This window comes from Heterodontus francisci, chromosome 36 (genome assembly GCF_036365525.1).
Source record: "Heterodontus francisci isolate sHetFra1 chromosome 36, sHetFra1.hap1, whole genome shotgun sequence".
NCBI classification, from domain to species: domain Eukaryota; kingdom Metazoa; phylum Chordata; class Chondrichthyes; order Heterodontiformes; family Heterodontidae; genus Heterodontus; species Heterodontus francisci.
In genome coordinates, this window is record NC_090406.1 from 2,550,233 (window position 1) to 2,572,390 (window position 22,158).

The window sequence follows — 22,158 nt, forward strand, 5'->3', positions numbered from 1 at the left end:
GCCACTTAAGGGCCCTCACCCACCTCCACGGGTATTTTACCCACGGCAAGCGGGTGTGCTGGGGACATGAAAAGCCACCCAGCGACAGCTGCCAGCCTTTCTGCACCTCGGGGTGGGGCTGCCATGGCAATCAGGCACAGGGTGCCCGATAGAGGGCCATCCCCACCTCCCAACCCACCCCCGGAACCCTTCCCTCCAAACAATCACTCCAGCCTCAACAGGGAAGGACCGATCCCCCCTTCCCTCCAGGCTCCTTGGCGTTGGCTGGGCTGCAGTCCCAGCAGTGGCCACCGCTCCCAGTGGTGCTGCTGGGACTAAGAGCTGCCGGCCCTCACAGAGGCGGGACTTCCTCCCTCAAGTGGGTGGAGGTCCCGCCTCGGGACAATTAAAGCCCGGGGACCCATAAAATATGGGACGGATTCCCGGGCTAGGCTGAAGTGGGTTTGCCACCGACTTTTGACCGCCTCAGGTAAAATCCAGCCCCACTGTCTTTTACTGAATGTCCAAATTAACCCCTTGTTGCCCAGCCTGTGCTGCAGCTTGGCTTTTTGTATTTTATAGTCCAAACAGGAGGTCAAAACGTCCATGGGTCTGAATTTTACATTCCATAAATTTCCCAGTTGGAGGGGATTCTGATCCTACACACAGTAAGTCGACAAAATCAGGTCAATATATTTGAGATATGAGAAAAATATTCTCCACAGAAAACTTTCATCCCTGTGATACCTTATTCCTTACATGAGTAACAAGTGAACACAAGTTGTTTAATAGAACCAGCTTCTCTCTGTTAAATAAATAGCTCTCTGTCATTGAATCAGTTAAGAGCACAAATGCAAAACGAAATTAAGCATCTTGATACACTCATGTGCAGAAATCCCATTTTTTTGGTGTTTTTTTTAATTCATTCGTGGGATGTGGGCGTCACTGACCAGGCCAGCATTTATTGCCCATCCCTAATTGCCCATGAGAAGGTGGTGGTGAACTGCCTTCTTGAACTGCTGCAGTCCATGTGGGGTAGGTACACCCACAGTGCTGTTAGGAAGGGAGTTCCAGGATTTTGACCCAGCGACAGTGAAGGAACAGCGATATAGTTCCAAGTCAGGATGGTGTGTGACTTGGAGGGGAACTTGCAGGTTTTGCCACCTTTGAAATTTGTTTCAGCGAGGGTTAGGTTGAGTCTCTCATTTTGTTCAATTAGTCTGTGCACAGTTCCATGCCTGCATTCTGGGATATTTCCATGCATGTTCCATGTTTTACATGATTAGAAACATAGGATCAAGTCTTGCTGGAGTGGAGTTGCCATTGGACTTTCCCCTGGGCCCTTCAGCTTAAATATAATTTGTGCCAAAACATGCTGGGAGTGCTGAGCAAGAGTGCAACTGGAGCATGGGTGAATGTTGACACCAACAGTCTATCATCTTAACCAATAAGATTTAAGTGTTGAGAAAGAAAGAGAGGAACAACAGAAAAGAGGGCAAATTAGAGTCGAAGCACAGACAGAAAGAGAGATAGAGGTATTAACTGTGGCGCGGAGTCAACACCACCTTGTCCACAGCAACAGTTACTTGGCTTAGTACAAAGAGGGGGAACTCAGTCCTTTCTTTAACTATCAATTTACTTTATTCACATTGTTGTACAATGTAAGAATGAGGCTTATACACTTAGTTAGAAAAAAACATACAACTCCCCTGAGTTATACAGTTAATAACAAAACTAGCTAGAATTCATAAGCACACCCACAAGGTTCCTCTGACCTTTCCCTGTCCTAGTCACAGAATACAAAGGATATTACCCAAAAAAGGGAGAGTTAACGCTGGCCAGGCGTTCTGTTCTCGCTCTCTTCTACGTCGTCACCACGTTACTCATGCAGGGTCTTCCGCTTCCACGATGGTTGATTTCCAGAGTTTTCACTGGCTCTGTGTCCGAGCTCCAGGTTACGACAGGTCAAACAATTCCAGCAGTTTGTAACTGATTCTGCGTTTCTTGCAGCCCCTGGCCAACAGAGGGTAAGAGGGAAAGAAATAAAAAGAGAGAGAGAAAAGGGACATTTAGGAAAGGTAAGAATAAAATGCAGAGATTTGGTCCATTAGGAGCAGACTCCCAGCTCACTGCCACAGGGTAGTGGCCTGTTATAGGGAAAAAAGACTTGCATTTCTATAGCACCTTTCACAACCTCAGGACATCCCAAAACCCTTCACAGCCAGTGAAGTATAGTCACTGTTGTAATGTAGGAAATGTGGCCGCCAATTTGTGCACAGAAAGCTCCCACAAACAGCCATGTGATAATGACCAGATAATCTGTTTCAGTGATGTTGAAACTGAAGGATAGATATTGACCAGGACACCAGGGAAAACTCCCTGTTCTGCGAAAGAATACCATGACAACATTTACATCAACTGAGGGGGCAGACAGGATCACAGTTTAACTTCTTATCTGAAAGAATGCACCTGATATTCATTTCCATAGACTTTCATGTTTTTCATGGAAACAAAGATCAGTATTTTCTATTCTACATTCCAACTCACACCAGTTATTCACCCAGGCAGCAAGTTAAGAATCTATCCCATTGGGAATGTTCAACCCCAAGCAGTAGACACCTGCAAATTCAGGGGTGGGGTTTTGTTCACCGTCAAATGTTTGACATGATTTATGCATCTCGGAAAGGGAGAAACAAGAACAAATTCATCAAGTAATTAAACAGATCATCATCTTCACTTTGTTTCTACATTCATCAGAAATATAATAGTAAAGGAAAGGGTCAATGCAACTGTTGAAGCTGCTGAGAGACAGGAAGAACATGTAACATGTGTGGAGATCAGGAATCCATTGGTGTACCAGCAGCACTATATTACTGGGAGTGAAACACACTAGATAAATAAACAGAACTAAAAGAGTGATTTTTACAGCCTTTTTGTACTTGGTTACATTAACCATTAAAGCTCTGATTACAAAACTGTAACAAAATATTGTGATGAGGCTAGGACATAAAAACCCTAATACCACAGCAACTAACCAGTAATAGAAATACACATTCCGCTTATCCTTTACATACACATCATGGCACGTGGTAATATTTAAATCGTGGATCTCAAAGGTCTGTTGCACAGAAAGAAAAGGCAAAACAAAGAGAATAACCATCACCCAAATTACAGCACAGGTACCAATGGCAAACTGATTGTCCCTGAAACGCTTGGCGAGAAATGGATGGACCAGAGCAAAGTATCTGTCAATGCTGATGAAGGTGAGCAGCAGGATGGAGCAATACATGTTCCCGTAGAAGAAGGCGGTCATTATCCGACAGAGACCCTCACCAAAGAGCCAGTTATTGCCCAGGAGGTGGTAGGAGATCTTGAAAGGCAGCATCAGAATCAGGAGGATGTCTGCAGTCGCCAGGTTGATCAGGAAGATGGTGGAAGGTTTCCTGATTTTTGCAGCCATTGTCCATAGAGCCAGTGCATTTGCTGGGAGTCCAATGCACAACACAAAGATATAAAAGGCAGGGATCAAGTTGGTGATGATTGGATTGGTCAGTTGAGCTTTGGCTTCATTACTTAGATTAATGTGGCCAGTTTGTGGATCGACTGTTGCAGAGACTCCTCCTGCAAACGGTACACGGCTTCCAGCTAAAAATGTGAATCAGATTGTTTATTCTGGTTGCTTTTTATTCTCAGTTTTCACAGTCATTTTTCTATATTCACGGTGGAGTGAAGTAATTTGTCCCCAAGAACAATCCAACCTTCCTTAGTGCCTGGGGAGAGTATCAAACCTCAACAGGAGCCTGCAGTGATTTTGTCCAAACTGTAACTACTGATGGGATGATTTTTTTTTTAGAATTAGAACATTACAGCGCAGTACAGGCCCTTCGGCCCTCGATGTTGCGCCGACCATCTGACCTACACTATTCCATTTTCATCCATATGTCTATCCAATGACCACTTAAATGCCCTTAAAGTTGGCGAGTCTACTACTGTTGCAGGCAGTGCGTTCCACGCCCCTACTACTCTCTGCGTAAAGAAACTACCTCTGACATCTGTCCTATATCTTTCACCCCTCAACTTAAAGCTATGTCCCCTCGTGTTTGCCATCATCATCCGAGGAAAAAGACTCTCACTATCCACCCTATCTAACCCTCTGATTATCTTATATGTCTCTATTAAGTCACCTCTCCTCCTCCTTCTCTCTAACGAAAACAACCCCAAGTCCCTCAGCCTTTCCTCGTAAGACCTTCCCTCCATACCAGGCAACATCCTAGTAAATCTCCTCTGCACCCTTTCCAAAGCTTCCACATCCTTCCTATAATGCGGTGACCAGAACTGCACGCAATACTCAAGGTGCGGCCTCACCAGAGTTTTGTACAGCTGCATCATGACCTCGTGGCTCCGAAACTCGATCCCCCTACTAATAAAAGCTAACACACCATATGCCTTCTTAACAGCCCTATTAACCTGGGTAGCAACTTTCAGGGATTTATGTACCTGGACACCAAGATCTCTCTGCTCATCTACACTACCAAGAATCTTCCCATTAGCCCAGTACTCTGCATTGCTGTTACTCCTTCCAAAGTGAATCACCTCACACTTCTCCGCATTAAACTCCATTTGCCATCTCTCAGCCCAGCTCTGCAGCCTATCTATGTCCCTCTGTACCCTACAACACCCTTCGACACTATCCACAACTCCACCGACCTTCGTGTCATCTGCAAATTTACTAACCCACCCTTCTACACCCTCATCCAGGTCATTTATAAAAATGACAAACAGCAGTGGCCCCAAAACAGAACCTTGCGGTACACCACTAGTAACTAAACTCCAGGATGAACATTTGCCATCAACCACCACCCTCTGTCTTCTTTCAGCTAGCCAATTTCTGATCCAAAGCTCTAAATCACCTTCAACCCCATACTTCCGTATTTTCTGCAATAGCCTACCGTGGGGAACCTTATCAAACGCCTTACTGAAATCCATATACACCACATCCACGGCTTTACCCTCATCCACCTGTTTGGTCACCTTCTCGAAAAACTCAATAAGGTTTGTGAGGCACGACCTACCTTTCACAAAACCGTGCTGACTATCGCAAATGAACTTATTCTTTTCAAGATGATTATAAATCCTATCTCTTATAACCTTTTCCAACATTTTACCCACAACCGAAGTAAGGCTCACAGGTCTATAATTACCAGGGCTGTCTCTACTCCCCTTCTTGAACAAGGGGACAACATTTGCTATCCTCCAGTCTTCCGGCACTACTCCTGTCGACAATGATGACATAAAGATCAAGGACAAAGGCTCTGCAATGTCCTCCCTGGCTTCCCAGAGAATCCTAGGATAAATCCCATCTGGCCCAGGGGACTTATCTATTTTCACACTTTCCAAAATTGCTAACACCTCCTCCTTGTGAATCTCAATCCCATCTAGCCTAGTAGGCTGTATCTCAGTAATCTCCTCGACAACATTTTCTTTCTCTACTGTAAATACTGACGAAAAATATTCATTTAACGCTTCCCCTATCTCCTCTGATTCCACACACAACTTCCCACTACTATCCTTGATTGGCCCTGTTCTAACTCTAGTCATTCTTTTATTCCTGATATACCTATAGAAAGCCTTAGGGTTTTCCTTGATCCTATCCGCCAATGACTTCTCGTGTCCTCTCCTCGCTCTTCTTAGCTCTCCCTTTAGATCCTTCCTGGCTAGCTTGTAACTCTCAAGCGCCCTAACTGAGCCTTCACGTCTCATCCTAACATAAGCCTTCTTCTTCCTCTTGACAAGCGCTTCAACTTCTTTAGTAAACCACGGCTCCCTCGCTCGACAACTTCCTCCCTGCCTGACAGGTACATACTTATCAAGGACACGCAGTAGCTGCTCCTTGAATAAGCTCCACATTTCGATTGTGCCCATCCCCTGCAGTTTCCTTCCCCATCCTAAATCTTGCTTAATCGCATCATAATTTCCTTTCCCCCAGCTATAATTCTTGCCCTGCGGTATATACCTGTCCCTGCCCATCGCTAAGGTAAACCTAACCGAATTGTGATCACTATCGCCAAAGTGCTCACCTACATCTAAATCGAACACCTGGCCGGGTTCATTACCCAGTACCAAATCCAATGTGGCATCGCCCCTGGTTGGCCTGTCCACATACTGTGTCAGAAAACCCTCCTGCACACACTGGACAAAAACTGACCCATCTAAAGTACTCGAACTATAATATTTCCAGTCAATATTTAGCAGCTCGAGGATTGTGCAGTAATAACTGACTGGACAGTGAAACAGAGCTGCATGATATATGTTTAGCTCATCCCCTGGCCAGCAAATTCATTCAAATCAGGAGTCACAGATTGGACAATCCACTGATCAAATTAAAATATTCCTCGGAGATTTCGTATCATTTATGATGATCATGCTTCGAAATCCTAGTGATTTCTGATGAATGTGCTGGCGTTTCCATGAACATCATTATCTTCATTCATGGACATTTCCAAAATGAGTGTCTTCAGACAAAGTAATCGAACGGATGATCCCACTGACTTTCTGCCAAGTTTCCCATCATCAGATACCAGTGTTCAGCCAGTTCATTGAATGAAAGGGGAGGCCCGGGGAGAGAGGCAGCAGGGAAGGAGAGGCCCGGGGAGAGAGGCAGCAGCGAAGGAGAGGCCCGGGGAGAGAGGCAGCTGGGAAGGAGTGGCCCGGGGAGAGAGGCAGCAGGGAAGGAGAGGCCCGGGGAGAGAGGCAGCAGGGGAGGAGAGGCCCGGGGAGTAGGCAGCAGGGAAGGAGAGGCCCGGGGAGAGAGGCAGCAGGGAAGGAGAGGCCCGGGGAGAGAGGCAGCAGGGGAGGAGAGGCCCGGGGAGTAGGCAGCAGGGAAGGAGAGGCCCGGGGAGAGAGGCAGCAGGAAAGGGGAGGCCCGGGGAGAGAGGCAGTAGGGAAGGAGAGGCCCGGGGAGAGAGGCAGCAGGGAAGGAGAGGCCCGGGGATTGAGGCAGCAGGAAAGGGGAGGCTGGGGAGAGAGGCAGCAGGAAAGGAGAGGCCCGTGGGAGAGAGGCAGCAGGAAAGGGTAGGCCCGGGGAGAGAGGCAGCAGGAAAGGGGAGGCTGGGGAGAGAGGCAGCAGGAAAGGGGCAGTCCGGGGAAGAGGCATCAGGAAAGGGGAGGCCGGAGAGAGAGTCAGCAGGAAAGGAGAGGCCCGGGGAGAAAGGCAGCAGCGAAGGAGAGGCCCGGGGAGAGAGGCAGCTGGGAAGGAGTGGCCCGGGGAGAGAGGCAGCAGGGAAGGAGAGGCCCGGGGAGAGAGGCAGCAGGGAAGGAGAGGCCCGGGGAGAGAGGCAGCAGCGAAGGAGAGGCCCGGGGAGAGAGGCAGCTGGGAAGGAGTGGCCCGGGGAGAGAGGCAGCAGGGAAGGAGAGGCCCGGGGAGAGAGGCAGCAGGGGAGGAGAGGCCCGGGGAGTAGGCAGCAGGGAAGGAGAGGCCCGGGGAGAGAGGCAGCAGGGAAGGAGAGGCCCGGGGAGAGAGGCAGCAGGGGAGGAGAGGCCCGGGGAGTAGGCAGCAGGGAAGGAGAGGCCCGGGGAGAGAGGCAGCAGGAAAGGGGAGGCCCGGGGAGAGAGGCAGTAGGGAAGGAGAGGCCCGGGGAGAGAGGCAGCAGGGAAGGAGAGGCCCGGGGATTGAGGCAGCAGGAAAGGGGAGGCTGGGGAGAGAGGCAGCAGGAAAGGAGAGGCCCGTGGGAGAGAGGCAGCAGGAAAGGGTAGGCCCGGGGAGAGAGGCAGCAGGAAAGGGGAGGCTGGGGAGAGAGGCAGCAGGAAAGGGGCAGTCCGGGGAAGAGGCATCAGGAAAGGGGAGGCCGGAGAGAGAGTCAGCAGGAAAGGAGAGGCCCGGGGAGAAAGGCAGCAGGAAAGGGGAGGCCCGGTGAGAGAGGCAGAAGTAAAGGGCAGGCCCGGGGAGAGAGGCAGCAGCAAAGGGGAGGCCCGTGGGAGAAACGCAGCAGGAAAGGAGAGGCCCGTTTGAGAGAGTCAGCACAAAAGGGGAGCCCCGGGGAGAGAGGCAGCAGGAAAGGGGAGGCCCGGGGAGAGAGGCAGCAGGAAAGGAGAGGCCCGGGGACAGAGGCAGCAGGAAAGGGGAAGCCCGGGGAGAGAGGCAGCAGGAAAGGGGAAGCCAGGGTTAGAGGCAGCAGGAAAGGGGAGGCCCGGGGAGAGAGGCAGCAGGAAAGGAGAGGCCCAGGGAGAGAGGCAGCAGGAAAGGGGAGGCCCGGGAACAGAGGCAGCAGGAAAGGAGAGGCCCGGGGACAGAGGCAGCAGGAAAGGAGACGCCCGGGGAGAGAGGCAGCAGGAAAGGGGTGGCCGGGAGAGAGGCAGCAGGAAAGGAGAGGCCGGGAGAGAGGCAGCAGGAAAGGAGAGGACGGGCGAGAGGCAGCAGGAAAGGAGAGGCCGGGAGAGAGGCAGCAGGAAAGGAGTGGCCGGGAGAGAGGCAGCAGGAAAGGAGAGGCCGGGAGAGAGGCAGCAGGAAAGGAGAGGTCCGTGGGAGAGAGGCAGCCGGAAAGGGGATGCCCGGGGATAGAGGCAACAGGAAAGGAGAGGCCCGGGGAGAGAGGCAGCTGGAAAGGGGACTCCAGGGGAGAGAGGCAGCAGGAAAGGGAAGGCCCGGAAAGAGAGCCAGAAGGAAAGGGGAGGCCCGGGGGCAGAGGCAGCAGGAAAGGGGAGGCCCGGGGAGAGATGCAGCTGGAAAGGGGAGGCCCGGGCAGAAAGGCAGCAGGAAAGGGGAGGCCCATGGGAGAGAGGCAGCATGAAAGGGGAGGCCCGGGGAGAGAGGCAGCAGGAAAGGGGAGGCCCGTGGGAGAGAGGCAGCATGAAAGGGGGGGCCCGGGGAGAGAGGCAGCAGCAAAGGGGAGGCCCGTGGGAGAGTGGCAGCAGGAAAGGGGAGGCCCGTGGGAGAGAGGCAGCAGGAAAGGGGAGGCCCGTGGGAGGGAGGCAGCAGGAAAGGAGAGGCCGGGGAGAGAGGCAGCTGGAAAGGGGAGCCCCGTGGGAGAGAGGCAGCAGGAAAGGGGATGCCCGGTTGAGAGAGGCAGCACGAAAGGCGAGGCCCGGGGACAGAGGCAGCAGGAAAGGAGAGGCCCGTGGGAGAGAGGCAGCAGGAAAGGAGAGGCCCGTGGAGAGAGGCAGCAGGAAAGGGGGTGCCCGGGGAGAGAGGCAGAAGGAAAGGAGAGGCCCGGGGAGAGAGGCAGCAGGAAAGGGGAAGCCCAGGGAAGAGGCATCAGAAAAGGGGAGGCCCGTGGGAGAGAGGCAGCAGGAAAGGGGAGGCCCGGTTGAGATAGGCAGCAGGAAAGGGGTGGCTCGTGGGAGAGAGGCAGCAGGAAAGGGGAGGCCCGGGGAGACAGGCAGCAGGAAAGGAGAGGCCCGGGGAGAGAGGCAGCAGGAAAGGAGAGGCCCGGGGAGAGAGGCAGCAGGAAAGGGGAGGCCCGGGGACAGAGGCAGCAGGAAAGGAGAGGCCCGGGGAGAGAGGCAGCAGGAAATGGGAGGCCCGGGGAGAGCGGCAGCAGGAAAGGGGAATCCCGGGGAGAGAGGCAGCATGAAAGGGGAGGCCAGGGGAGAGAGGCAGCAGGAAAGGGGAGCCCCGTGGCAGAGAGGCAGCAGGAAAGGAGAGGCCCGGGGAGAGAGGCAGCAGGAAAGGAGAGGGCCATGGGAGAGAGGCAGCAGGAAAGGAGAGGCCCGTGGGAGAGAGGCAGCAGGAAAGGGGAGGCCGGACAGAGAGGCAGCAGGAAAGGGAAGGCCCTGGGAGAGAGGCAGCAGGAAAGGGGAGGCTGGAGAGAAAGGCAGCAGGAAAGGGGAGGCCCGGGGAGAGAGGCAGCAGGATAGGGGAGGCCCGGGGAGAGAGGCGGCAGGAAATGGGAGGCCGGGGAGAGAGGCAGCAGGAAAGGGGAGGCCCGGGGAGAGAGTCAGCAGGAAAGGAGAGGCCCAGGGAGAGAGGCAGCAGGAAAGGGGAGGCCTGGGGAGCGAGGCAGCAGGAAAGGGGATGCCAGGGGAGAGAGGCAGCAGGAAAGGGGACGCCAGGGGAGAGAGGCAGCAGGAAAGGAGAGGGCCGTGGAGAGAGGCAGCAGGAAATGGGAGGCCCGGGGAGAGCGGCAGCAGGAAAGGGGAATCCCGGGGAGAGAGGCAGCATGAAAGGGGAGGCCAGGGGAGAGAGGCAGCAGGAAAGGGGAGCCCCGTGGCAGAGAGGCAGCAGGAAAGGAGAGGCCCGGGGAGAGAGGCAGCAGGAAAGGAGAGGGCCATGGGAGAGAGGCAGCAGGAAAGGGGAGGCTGGAGAGAGAGGCAGCAGGAAAGGGGAGGCCCGGGGAGAGAGGCAGCAGGATAGGGGAGGCCCGGGGAGAGAGGCAGCAGGAAATGGGAGGCCGGGGAGAGAGGCAGCAGGAAAGGGGAGGCCCGGGGAGAGAGTCAGCAGGAAAGGAGAGGCCCAGGGAGAGAGGCAGCAGGAAAGGGGAGGCCTGGGGAGCGAGGCAGCAGGAAAGGGGATGCCAGGGGAGAGAGGCAGCAGGAAAGGGGACGCCAGGGGAGAGAGGCAGCAGGAAAGGAGAGGGCCGTGGAGAGAGGCAGCAGGAAAGGGGAGGCCGGGGAGAGAGGCAGCAGGAAAGGGGAAGTCCGGGGAGAGAGGCAGCTGGAAAGGAGAGGCCCGGGGAGAGAGTCAGCAGGAAAGGAGAGGCCCGGGGAGAGAGGCAGCAGGAAAGGAGAGGCCCGGGGAGAGAGGCAGCAGGAAAGGAGAGGCCCGGGGAGAGAGTCAGCAGGAAAGGAGAGGCCCGGGGAGAGAGGCAGCAGGAAAGGAGAGGCCCGGGGAGAGAGGCAGCAGGAAAGGGGAGGCCGGGGAGAGAGGCAGCAGGAAAGGAGAGGCCCGGGGAGAGAGTCAGCAGGAAAGGAGATGCCCGGGGAGAGAGTCAGCAGGAAAGGAGAGGCCCGGGGATAGAGGCAGCAGGAAAGGGGAAAATTTTGCAATGAGTGCCTCATTGCTTGTGTAATCAAGGTGATCTGTTTCTCGTGAAGAGATTCTTCAAGTATTGGATGAAATGTTAAAAAGACTCAATGTGAAGTTGAAAAGGAGCAAGTGTACGTTTGTGCAATCTGAGATCAAAACAAGAAATGCTGCAACCACTCAGCAGGTCTGGCAGCATCTGTGGAAAGAGAAGCAGAGTTAACGTTTCGGGTCAGTGACGCTTCTTCGGAACTGGAATCTGAGGTTGTGTATCTTGGCCTGAAAATCAATGAAAAAGGACTTCAGCCAGTGAAAGGAAAGATCGAGACAATAGTTAATGCCCCAATGTGTCCGTTTAGATCATATGGTTCAGTACTACTTGTAATGTCTGCCTGAGTTTGTAATGGTGTTAGTTTCACGTCATGAGTTGTTGAAGAAAGATGTGAAATGGATTTGGTCTAAAGCACAACAAGATGATTATCACATATGTAAGAGAAGCTTGACCAGCTATGCACTACTTGTTTATAATGAGACAAATTGTGACCTGAAGCTCACATATGATGCTTCAAACTATGGTGTTGGAGCAGTGATCAGTACATTACACACACTAACTGCAGCGATTCAAGAAGACGGTTCACCACCACCTTCTCAAAGATAACTTAGGCTGGGCAATAAATGGTGGCCTGGCTAACGACACCCACATCCTGAGAATCCAAAGGAAAGGTACCCTGGAAGTGCTGTGCTGTAAATTGCATCCACTAGGACCTGGGTTGACTCTGCCCTAAACTAATTTCACTTGAGATGTTGCAGGCAGGATATGCAAAAAATTATCATTCCATAAACAACTGCATTCAAACTCAGAAGAGGACTGGTTTTCCTCTCACTGCCCTGCCTGTTGCCCTTTTCCTGTTAGACAGAACAGGTTGATATTCAGATTATCAATTCCATCAGTAAAGAGGGATATCTAACATCCATTAAACCTTCTCAAAAACAGAATTAATCAGGAAACCTACCGGAGCAGCAGTTGAAAGAATTCATTGCAAAAAGCTGATTGGATCTTGCTGCAGAGCGAGGTATTGTGTCACAGTTACTCCTGTTACTAAACACAAGTGAGACTAAACCTATTAACAAACAATTACTAAATAGCAGAGATGCTGCAACAGCACTCATGTTTCCTGTAAAAGCTGAACCATAGAACCACAGAAAAATTGCGGCACAGAAAGAAGCCATTCAGCCCATTGTATCTGTGCGAATTCACAGGTCACAAGGATTAGAACCCAGGAAGGTCAGAAAATCGAAGTAAATGTCATTCAGACAAAGAACAAAAGTGGAAAAAAGGTTAGGGAGAAATAATAAAGTGAGAGGAAAAGGCAAATGGCTGGGAATTTCTCTGTAATATTGCCTGCACCGCCACCATAACTTTGGCCAGAGTTTGGTCGAAAAAAGTGTTTCTGTCAAAAGTCAGACTGTTTCTGCAGTAGGTGAGTGTGAGTGTGGAAAGTCCAGGAGATTCCCAGTGACTGTCTTCTGGAAACAAATCTTAATAACTGAGAAAATACATGTCTGAAGGAAGGGTGATGTAATTGAAAAAGCAGAACCCTTGCTAAACAGACAACATATCTCTCCAAGAATCAATATTAAACCCCCTCCCTGTTCGCTTCAGTCCTGTTGCTTCTTATGTGAAATTAGCTTGAAAGTTCCTGACAGTGATGGAGTTGGATTAATATTAATATTGTTGCATTTTAATATGGGATCCAGTAATAACATTAAAACTCACTGGCGAGGAAATCCTTCTGACATCCTTCTGAGGAATTGAGCTCTTTGATGAAGTAACAGCAAGGGTCGATGAGGGTAATGCAGTAAATGTATATATGGACTTTCAAAAGACATTTGATAACGTACCACATAACAGATTTATTTGAAAAATGGAAATGCATAGGATTAAAGGAACAATGGTAACTTGGGTACATAATTAGCTAAGTGCTAGGAGGCAGAAAGTAGTAGTTAACAGATGTTTTTCTGACTGGAGAGAAGTATGGAGTGTTGTCCCCAGGAGTCGTTATTAGGTGAGTTTTTGCAGTGCATCTTGTAGATGGTACACACTGCTGCCACTGTGCGTCGGTGGTGGAGGGAGTAAATGTTGAAGGTGGTGGATGGGGTGCTGATCAAGCAGCTTTGTCCTGGATGGTGCTGAGCTTGTCATTGGAGATGAACTCATTCAGGCAAGTAGAGAGTATTCCATCACAGTGAGGCTAGAAACAGAGAGCGAGTGCAGCTGAACACGTGGCTACAGAGCTGGTGTAGGAGTGAGGGCTTCAGATATGTGGATCATTGGGATACCTTCTGGGGAAGGTGGGACCTGTACAAGAAGGACGGGTTGCATCTGAACTGGAGGGGCACCAATATCCTGGACGGGAGGTTTGCTAGAGCTCTTCGGGAGGGTTTAAACTAGTTTGGCAGGGGGATGGGAACCGGAGCTTCGGATCAGTGGATGGGGTAGCTGTTGAACAGGCAGATACAGAGTGCAGAGAGTCTGTGAGGAAGGTTAGACAGTTGACAGGGCAAAGTTGCAGCCAGTATGATGGGTTGAAGTGTGTCTATTTTAACGCAAAAGGTGTCAGGAATAAGGGTGATGAACTTAGAGCATGGATCAGTACTTGGAGCTACGATGTTGTGGCCATTACGGAGACGTGGATATCACAGGGGCAGGAATGGATGTTGGATGTTCCGGGGTTTAGATGTTTCAAGAGGAATAGGGAGGGAGGTAAAAGAGAGTGGGGGAGTGGCATTGCTAATCAGGGATAGTATCACAGCTGCAGAAAGGGAGGTCGTCGAGGAGGGTTTGTCTACTGAGTCATTATGGGTGGAAGTCAGAAACAGGAAAGGAGCAGTCACTTTGTTGGGAGTTTTCTATAGACCCCCCAATAGCAACAGAGACACGGAGGAACAGATTGGGAGGCAGATTTTGGAAAGGTGCAGAAGTAACAGGGTTGTTGTCATGGGTGACTTCAACTTTCCTTAATATTGATTGGAACCTCCTTAGTGCAAATAGTTTGGATGGAGCAGTTTTTGTCAGGTGTGTCCAGGAAGGTTTCCTGACTCAATATGTAGATAGGACGACTAGAGGGGAGGCTATGTTGGACTTGGTGCTTGGCAAGGAACCAGGCCAGGTGGCAGATCTCTTGGTGGGAGAGCATTTCGGTGATAGTGATCACAACTCCCTGACCTTTACTATAGTCATGGAGAGGGACAGGAGCAGACGGGATGGGAAAATATTTAATTGGGGGAGGGGGAATTACAATGCTATTAGGCAGGAACTGGGGAGCATAAATTGGGAACAGATGTTCTCAGGGAAATGCACGACAGAAATGTGGAGGTTGTTTAGGGAGCACTTGCTGCGACTGCTGGATAGGTTTGTCCCGATGAGGCAAGGAAGGGATGGTAGGGTGAAGGAACCTTGGATGACAAGAGATGTGGAACAGCTAGTCAAGAGGAAGAAGGAAGCTTACTTAGGTTGAGGAAGCAAGTATCAGACAGGGCTCTAGAGGGTTACAAGGTAGCCAGGAAGGAACTGAAGAATGGACTTAGGAGAGCTAGAAGGGGACATGAAAAAGTCTTGGCGGGTAGGATCAAGGAAAATCCCAAGGCGTTCTACACTTATGGGAGGAACAAGAGGATGGCCAGAGTGAGGGTAGGGCCGATCAGGGATAGTGGAGGGAACTTGTGCCTGGAGTAGGAGGAGGTAGGGGAGGTCCTAAATGAATACTTTGCTTCAGTATTCACTAGTGAGAGGGAACTGGTTGTTTGTGAGGACAGCGTGGAACAGGCTGATATGCTTGAACAGGTTGAGGTTAAGAGGGAGGATGTGCTGGAAATTTTGAATGATATGAGGACAGATAAGTCCCCGGGGCCAGACGGGATATACCCAAGGATATTACGGGAAGCGAGGGAAGAGATTGACGCGCCTTTGGCGATGATCTTTGCGTCCTCACTGTCCACTGGAGTAGTACCAGATGATTGGAGGGTGGCAAATGTTATTCCCTTGTTCAAGAAAGGGAATAGGGATAACCCTGGGAATTACAGACCAGTCAGTCTTACGTCGGTGGTGGGCAAATTATTGGAGAGGATTCTGAAAGACAGGATTTATGATTATTTGGAAAAGCATAGTTTGATTAGAAATAGTCAGCATGGCTTTGTGAGGGGCAGGTCATGCCTCACAAGCCTTATTGAATTCTTTGAGGATGTGACAAAACACATTGATGAAGGAAGAGCAGTGGATGTGGTGTATATGGATTTTAGCAAGGCGTTTGATAAGGTTCCCCATGGTAGGCTCATTCAGAAAGTAAGGGAGCATGGGATACAGGGAAATTTGGCTGTCTGGATACAGAATTGGCTGGCCCATAGAAGACAGAGGGTGGTAGTAGATGGAAAGTATTCAGCCTGGAGCTCGGTGACCAGTGGTGTTCCGCAAGGATCTGTTCTGGAACCTCTGCTCTTTGTGATTTTTATAAATGACTTGGATGAGGAAGTGGAAGGCTGGGTTAGCAAGTTTGCCGATGACACAAAGGTTGCTGGAGTTGTGGATAGTGTGGAAGGCTGTTGTAGGTTGCAACGGGACATTGACAGGATGCAGAGCTGGGCTGAGAAGTGGCAGATGGAGTTCAACCTGGAAAAGTGTGAAGTGATTCATTTTGGAAGGTCGAATTTGAATGCGGAAAACAGGCTTAAAGACAGGATTCGTGGTAGTGTGGAGGAACAGAGGGATCTTGGGGTCCATGTCCATAGATCGCTCAAAGTTGCCACCCAAGTTGATAGGGTTGTTAAGAAGGCGTATGGTGTGTTGGCTTTCATTAACAGGGGGATTGAGTTTAAGAGCCGCGAGGTTATGCTGCAGCTCTATAAGGCCCTGGTTCGACCACACTTGGAATATTGTATTCAGTGCTGGTCGCCTCATTATAGGAAGGATGTGGAAGCTTTAGAGAGGGTGCAGAGGAGATTTACCAGGATGCTGCCTGGACTGGAGGGCATGTCCTACGAAGAAAGATTGAGGGAGCTAGGGCTTTTCTCATTGGAGCGAAGAAGGATGAGAGGTGACTTGATAGAGGGGTACAAGATGATGAGAGGCATAGATAGAGTGGATAGTCAGAGACTTTTTCCCAGGGCAGAAAGGGCTATCACCAGGGGGCATAATTTTAAGGTGATTAGAGGACGATTTAGGGGAGATGTCAGAGGTAGGTTCTTTACACAGAGAGTGGTGGGTGCGTGGAATGCGCTGCCAGCGGTGGTAGTAGAAGCAGGTACATTAGGGACATTTAAGCGACTCTTGGATAGGTACATGGATGATAGTAGAATGAAGGGTATGTAGGTAGTTTGATCTTAGAGTAGGTTAAAGGGTCGGCACAACATCGTGGGCTGAAGGGCCAGTACTGTGCTGTACTGTTCTATGTTCTATGTTCTATTCCTGACTTGTACCTTGTAGATACTGGACAGGCTTTGGGGAGTCAGGAGGTGAGTAACTCACTCCAAAATACCCAGCATCTGACTGATCTTGTGGCCACAGTATTTATGTGGCTGGTATAGTTCAGTTTCTGGTCAGTGGTGGCCCCCAGGATGTTGATAGTGGGGGATTCAGCGATGGTAATGCCATTGAATGTCGAGGGGAGATGATTAGATTCTGTCTGGTTGGTGATGGTCATTGCGTGGCACTTGTGTGGCATGAATGTTACTTGCCACTTATTAGCCCAAGCCTGGATATTGTCCAGGTCTTTCCACATGTGGGCACAGACTGCTTCAGTATCTGAGGAGTTGTGAATGGAACTGAACATTGTGCAGTCATCAGTGAACGTTCCCACTTCTGACCTGACGATGGAGGGATGGTCATTGATGAAGCAGCTGAAGATGGTTGGGCCTAGGACACTACCCTGAGGAACTCCTGCAGTGATGTCCTGGGACTGAGATGATTGACCTCCAACAACCACAACCATCTTCGTTTGTGCTAGCTATGACTGCAAGCAGTGGAGAGTTTCCTCCTTGATTCCCATTGACTTCAATTTTGCCAGGGCTCCTTGATGCCATACTCTGTCAGATGCTGCCTTGATGTCAAGGACAGTCACTTTCACCTCACCTGTGGAGTTCAGCTCTTTTATCCATGTTTGACCAAGGCTGTAATGAGGTCAGGAGCTGAGTGGTCCTGGTGGAATCCAAACTGGGCATCAGGGAGCAGGTTATTGGTATTGTTTGATGGCAAGGGTAGCACAATAAGCTCAGGCTGAAGTCATGAAATCTCTGCTTGTTGCTGTGCAGGCTCAGACTGCTGCAATTATGGCTGTGGATCTCAGTGTTCAAAGGGACATGCAGGATCTCACAGTAGTCCAGCAATCTGTACTCCAGCAGATTACAAGGGGAAGTGACAGTGGCTCTGTGCAGCACGAACCTGCTGTTAATGCCCGCACCACTGACACTCCACCAGTTCCCTTGCTGTTGCCTATCAGCCAGCCGAGACTACTGCTGCCCATGCCAAGGTGGTGCAGTCCAAAGTCGGGCCTTCAAGGCCCAGAGTTGCTCGAGGGCGTCTTGCAAGGCCACCTGCAGTCTCCTCCACTGAAAGTTAGCAACCTTCCACCAGCCATGTTGCAGGCACTGGGGTAATGCTGTGTAGGAGCCCTAAGACAGGCAAAGGCTCCTGTACGTCAGGCATGAAGGAAATACACAAGAGTGATTACTTGAGTATTGTTGACGTCACAATCTGCTGACTCTACATACTTCCGGTGTAGGCATGTCACGCCTACACTGACGTTCTCAACTATATGGCGTTCAGTGTGTGCTGTGCTGGGAGTGGGCAGGAACAGCACGGATTGCTCCTTTACTCCTAAACTGGCACCTGTAGCACTGAAATTACAGAGTTGAATTTTGCAGCATCTATTTCTCAACATCAGTGGTGGGTAAGGTTTTAAAAACAATAATCGGGGAAAAAAATCAACAGGCACTTGGAGAGGTTTGAGTTAGTTAAGGAGAGACAGCATTGATTTGTAAAAGGAAGATCATGCTTGACTAAACTAATTGAATTTTTTAGTTTAGTTTAGAGATACAGCACTGAAACAGGCCCTTCGGCCCACCGAGTCTGTGCCGACCATCAACCACCCATTTATACTAACCCTACACTAATTCCATATTCCTACCACATCCCCACCTGTCCCTATATTTTCCTACCACCTACCTATACTAGTGACAATTTATAATGGCCAATTTACCTATCAACCTGCAAGTCTTTGGCATGTGGGAGGAAACCGGAGCACCCGGAGAAAACCCACGCAGACACAGGGAGAACTTGCAAACTCCACACAGGCAGTACCCAGAATTGAACCCCGGCCGCTGGAGCTGTGAGGCTGCAGTGCTAACCACTGCGCCACTTCTTGACAAAGTAACAGAGAAGGTTGATGAAGGGAATGCGGCAGATGCTGTTTATGTGGGTTTTAAGAAAGTGTTTGACAAAGTACCACATAAAAGGCTGGTTAACACAATTAAGGCTCATGGAATAGGAGGGTCAGTGTCAGTTTGGTTAAAAAAACCTGGCTTAAGGACATAAAACAGCGAGTTGTGATAAATGGTTATTTTTCAGACTGAAGGATGGTAGATTGTGGTGTTCTCCAGGTGTCAATGCTGGGATCACTGCCTTTTTTTTAACTATATATAAATGACTTGGATCTTGGAATACAGAGCAGAATTTCAAAATTTGCTGATGAAGGAGTGACAAACAGCAAGGATGATACAAACCACCTGTAACAGGACATAGATAAGCTAGCAGAATGGGCAGACAAGTGGCAGAGGGGATTTAATACTGACAAGTGTAAGGTGATGCATTTTGGCAGAAGGAATAGTCAGAGGCAATATATACTTAATGACACAGTTCTAAAGAGTATTCAGGAACAGAGGGACCTGGGGGTTCATGTGCATCGATCTTTGAAGGTGGCAGGACATATTGAGAGGGTGGTTAGTAAAGCACATGGGATCTTGGGCTTCATAAATAGAGGCATTGAGTACAAAAGCAGGGAAGTTATATTGAACCTTTATAAAGCTCTGGTTGGACCCCAACTAGAGTATTGTATCCAGTCCAGTCACCACACTTCAGGAAGGATGTGCTGGTCCTTGTGAGGGTGCAAAGGAGATTTCAGAATGGTTCCAGGGATGGAGGATTTTAGTTACAAGGTTAGGTTGGAAAAACTGGGATTTGTGCTCCCTTAAAGCAAAGAAGATTGAGGGGAGATTTGATAGAAATGTATAAGATTATGACAGGCTTAGATAAGTTAGACAAAGAAAAACTGTTCCCATTAACTGATGGTACAAGGAGCAGGGGACACAGATTGAAAGTTTTGTGTGAGAGATGCAGGAGAAACATGAGGAAAAGCTTTTTTACACAGTGGGTGGCAATGACCTGGAACTCACTGCCCACAAGGGTGATGGAAGCAGAGACAATCAATGACTTCAAAAGACAATTGGATGGCTGCTTGAAGGAAATAGACTTGCAGGGCTGCGGGGATCGAGGAGGGGAATGGGACAGACTGGATTGCTCTGTGGTGAGCCGGCATGGACTTGATGGGCCGAATGGCCTCCTTCTGTGCCATAAATGATTCTATGCATTGACTTTTATGTCCTTTAGTTAAGTATCTCTGAAACTTACAGGTGGTCCACTGACTCGACCTGATGTTGTCACTGTGCAGCTTGGCTATCAGCACTTTTCCCTTGGCCTGTGTGTGTGTGTGTTCTGACAGTCATCCTGTGATTGAGCATTACACTTGTTACTATTCTTTGTACATTCTGTGGATTGGAATGTGAAAGTGTTCTCAAAGCATTAGGCTTGTCAGGCACAATGTTGTTAGCTAGTTCCCTCAGCTGACATCTGTTTCATTTTCGCACTGCTCCATTAGGGGTGGTTACTTCATATGATCTCGGTTCATTGCAGATTTTTGACACTTCCACTGGGAACCACATCTTTTCTCGTGGATGGATCAGTCCAACCTTCTGTCCAATCTAGTAATGCTGGTAGTCCTGCACTTGAATGCCCATCAGGCACAGCTTTCATCTTCTCTTGATTTGCCAACAGTTTGTCCTCTACTGATGAAGATTTCATGAGATGATGACTTGGAAGCATTGTTTTGACTTATCTTCCAAATATAATTTAGTGAGTGATGGTAATCCTGTACAAATTGGTGTTGCCCTCAACTGCAACATGGCTACATGCATATGTTGTTTGGTCTCTCGACACTTCACAATGGGTAATTTAACTGTGTATACCATTCTTTCTACTAGGTCATTCGACCTAGGGTAATGTAGTGATGATGTAACATGACTTACAGCCATGTCTTCAAATGGTTTGGCAGTGTATTGCGGTCCATTGTCCAATATCATCTACTCCGGGGGACAGAATAAACTGAAGATTGTGCTGATAGTATTCGCAACAGATGCACTAGGCATGTCCCTCAATTGACGGATTATGGGGATTTTGGAGAAGTAACTGGTGAATAACAGATAATCATCTCCTTTTACAGAGAACAGATCAGTGGTTATCCTTGACCAAGGATGTGATGGGATTTTGTGCAGATGGAGCAGCTCTTTATGCTGGCTTGGTTGATGCTCTTGGCATGTGTTACATAACCATACTGCTCGCTTGATGTTACCATTAATACCCAGCCAGTAGACCATTTCAGAAGCAATTGTTCTGGACTTCTCAACGTCCATATGACCTTGGTGCAACTGCAAAAGAATGTCAAGGAAGTGCATTTGTGGGATTAACTCCTACCTTCCTTTTGAAGATAACACCACTAGATACCCCCAACTCATCTCAATATGGCCAAAAAATTCTGAGTTGTGCAGGAAATCCTTGTATTGTGTCAGGACATCCTTTGACAATGAGTTGCCATAACTCTTTCAGAACTGGATCTTTGGAAGTTTCATCCTGCAGTTCCTTACACTTCCTTTGCCTGAAATGCAGGATCTGGAATACATCTTCCAACTTGATGTCAATTTCGCCAACCTGGACATCTACTGGAAATCTTGACGCTTTTTGAGATTGGAGAATCTGCTAAGGGTGTCAGGGGTCACCATAAGATTCCTAGGTTTATATCAGACCTCGCAGTTATACCATTGCAATTTGATTAATAGCTGTTGTAGTCAAGGTGGCACACTGGTGAGTGCTTCCTGCCATATCATCGGCAGTGGTTCGTGATCTGTCTCAACTGTGAAATTCTTGCCGAAAGGATAAGTGTGAAACTTGGTGATCCTGAATACCAGTGTGAGTGTTTCACTTTGTAACCAGTGCTAGTGTTTCCCTTTCTCTCCAGTGCTAGTGTTTCCCTTTCTCTCCAGTGCTAAAGTTTCCCCTTCTCTCCAGCGCTAGTGTTTCCCTTTCTATCCAGTGATAACGTTTCCCTTTCTATCCAGTGCTAGAGTTTCCCTTTCTATCCAGTGCTAGTGTTTCCCTTTCTACCCAGTGCTAGTGTTTCCCTTTCTCTCCAGTGCTAGTGTTTCCCTTTCTCTCCAGTGCTAAAGTTTCCCCTTCTCTCCAGCGCTAGTGTTTCCCTTTCTATCCAGTGATAACGTTTCCCTTTCTATCCAGTGCTAGAGTTTCCCTTTCTATCCAGTGCTATTGTTTCCCTTTCTATCCAGTGCTGGTGTTTCCCTTTCTATCCGGTGCTAGTGTTTCCCTTTCTATCCAGTGCTAGTGCTTCTCTTTCTATCCAGTGCCAGTGTTTTCCTTTCTATCCAGTGCTAGTGTTTCCCTTTCTCTCTGGTGCTGGTGTTTCCCTTTCTATCCAGGGCTAGTGTTTCCCTTTCTATCCTGTGCCAGTGCTTCTCCCTCTATCCACTGCCAGTGTTTCCATTTCTATCCAGTGCCAGTGTTTCCCTTTCTGTCCAGTGCCAGTGTTTCTCTTTCTATCCCGTGCTAGTGTTTCCCTTTCTCTCCAGTGCTAATGTTTCCCTTTCTATCCAGTGCTAGTGTTTCTCTTTCTATCCAGTGCCAGTGTTTCCCTTTCTATCCAGTGCTAGTGTTTCCCATTCCATCCTGTGCCAGTGTTTCCCTTTCTATCCAGTGCTATTGTTTCCCTTTCTATCCGGTGCTAGTGTTTCCCTTTCTATCCAGTGCTGGTGTTTCCCTTTCTATCCAGTGCTGGTGTTTTCCTCTCTATCCGGTGCTAGTGTTTCCCTTTCTATCCAGTGCTGGTGTT

At 49.4% G+C, this 22,158-nt stretch overlaps 1 protein-coding gene across 1 annotated transcript; it reads right to left on the bottom strand.

Moving 5' to 3' along the window:
- Positions 1–1,989: 1,989 nt before the first annotated feature.
- On the bottom strand, positions 1,990–3,637 carry LOC137351336 (proteinase-activated receptor 3-like; the record flags this gene model as incomplete). The annotated part of the gene is made up of 1 exon (XM_068015776.1): positions 1,990–3,637. A coding segment is annotated over one exon (951 nt), but the record flags the coding sequence as incomplete, so codon positions are not given.
- Positions 3,638–22,158: the final 18,521 nt, after the last annotated feature.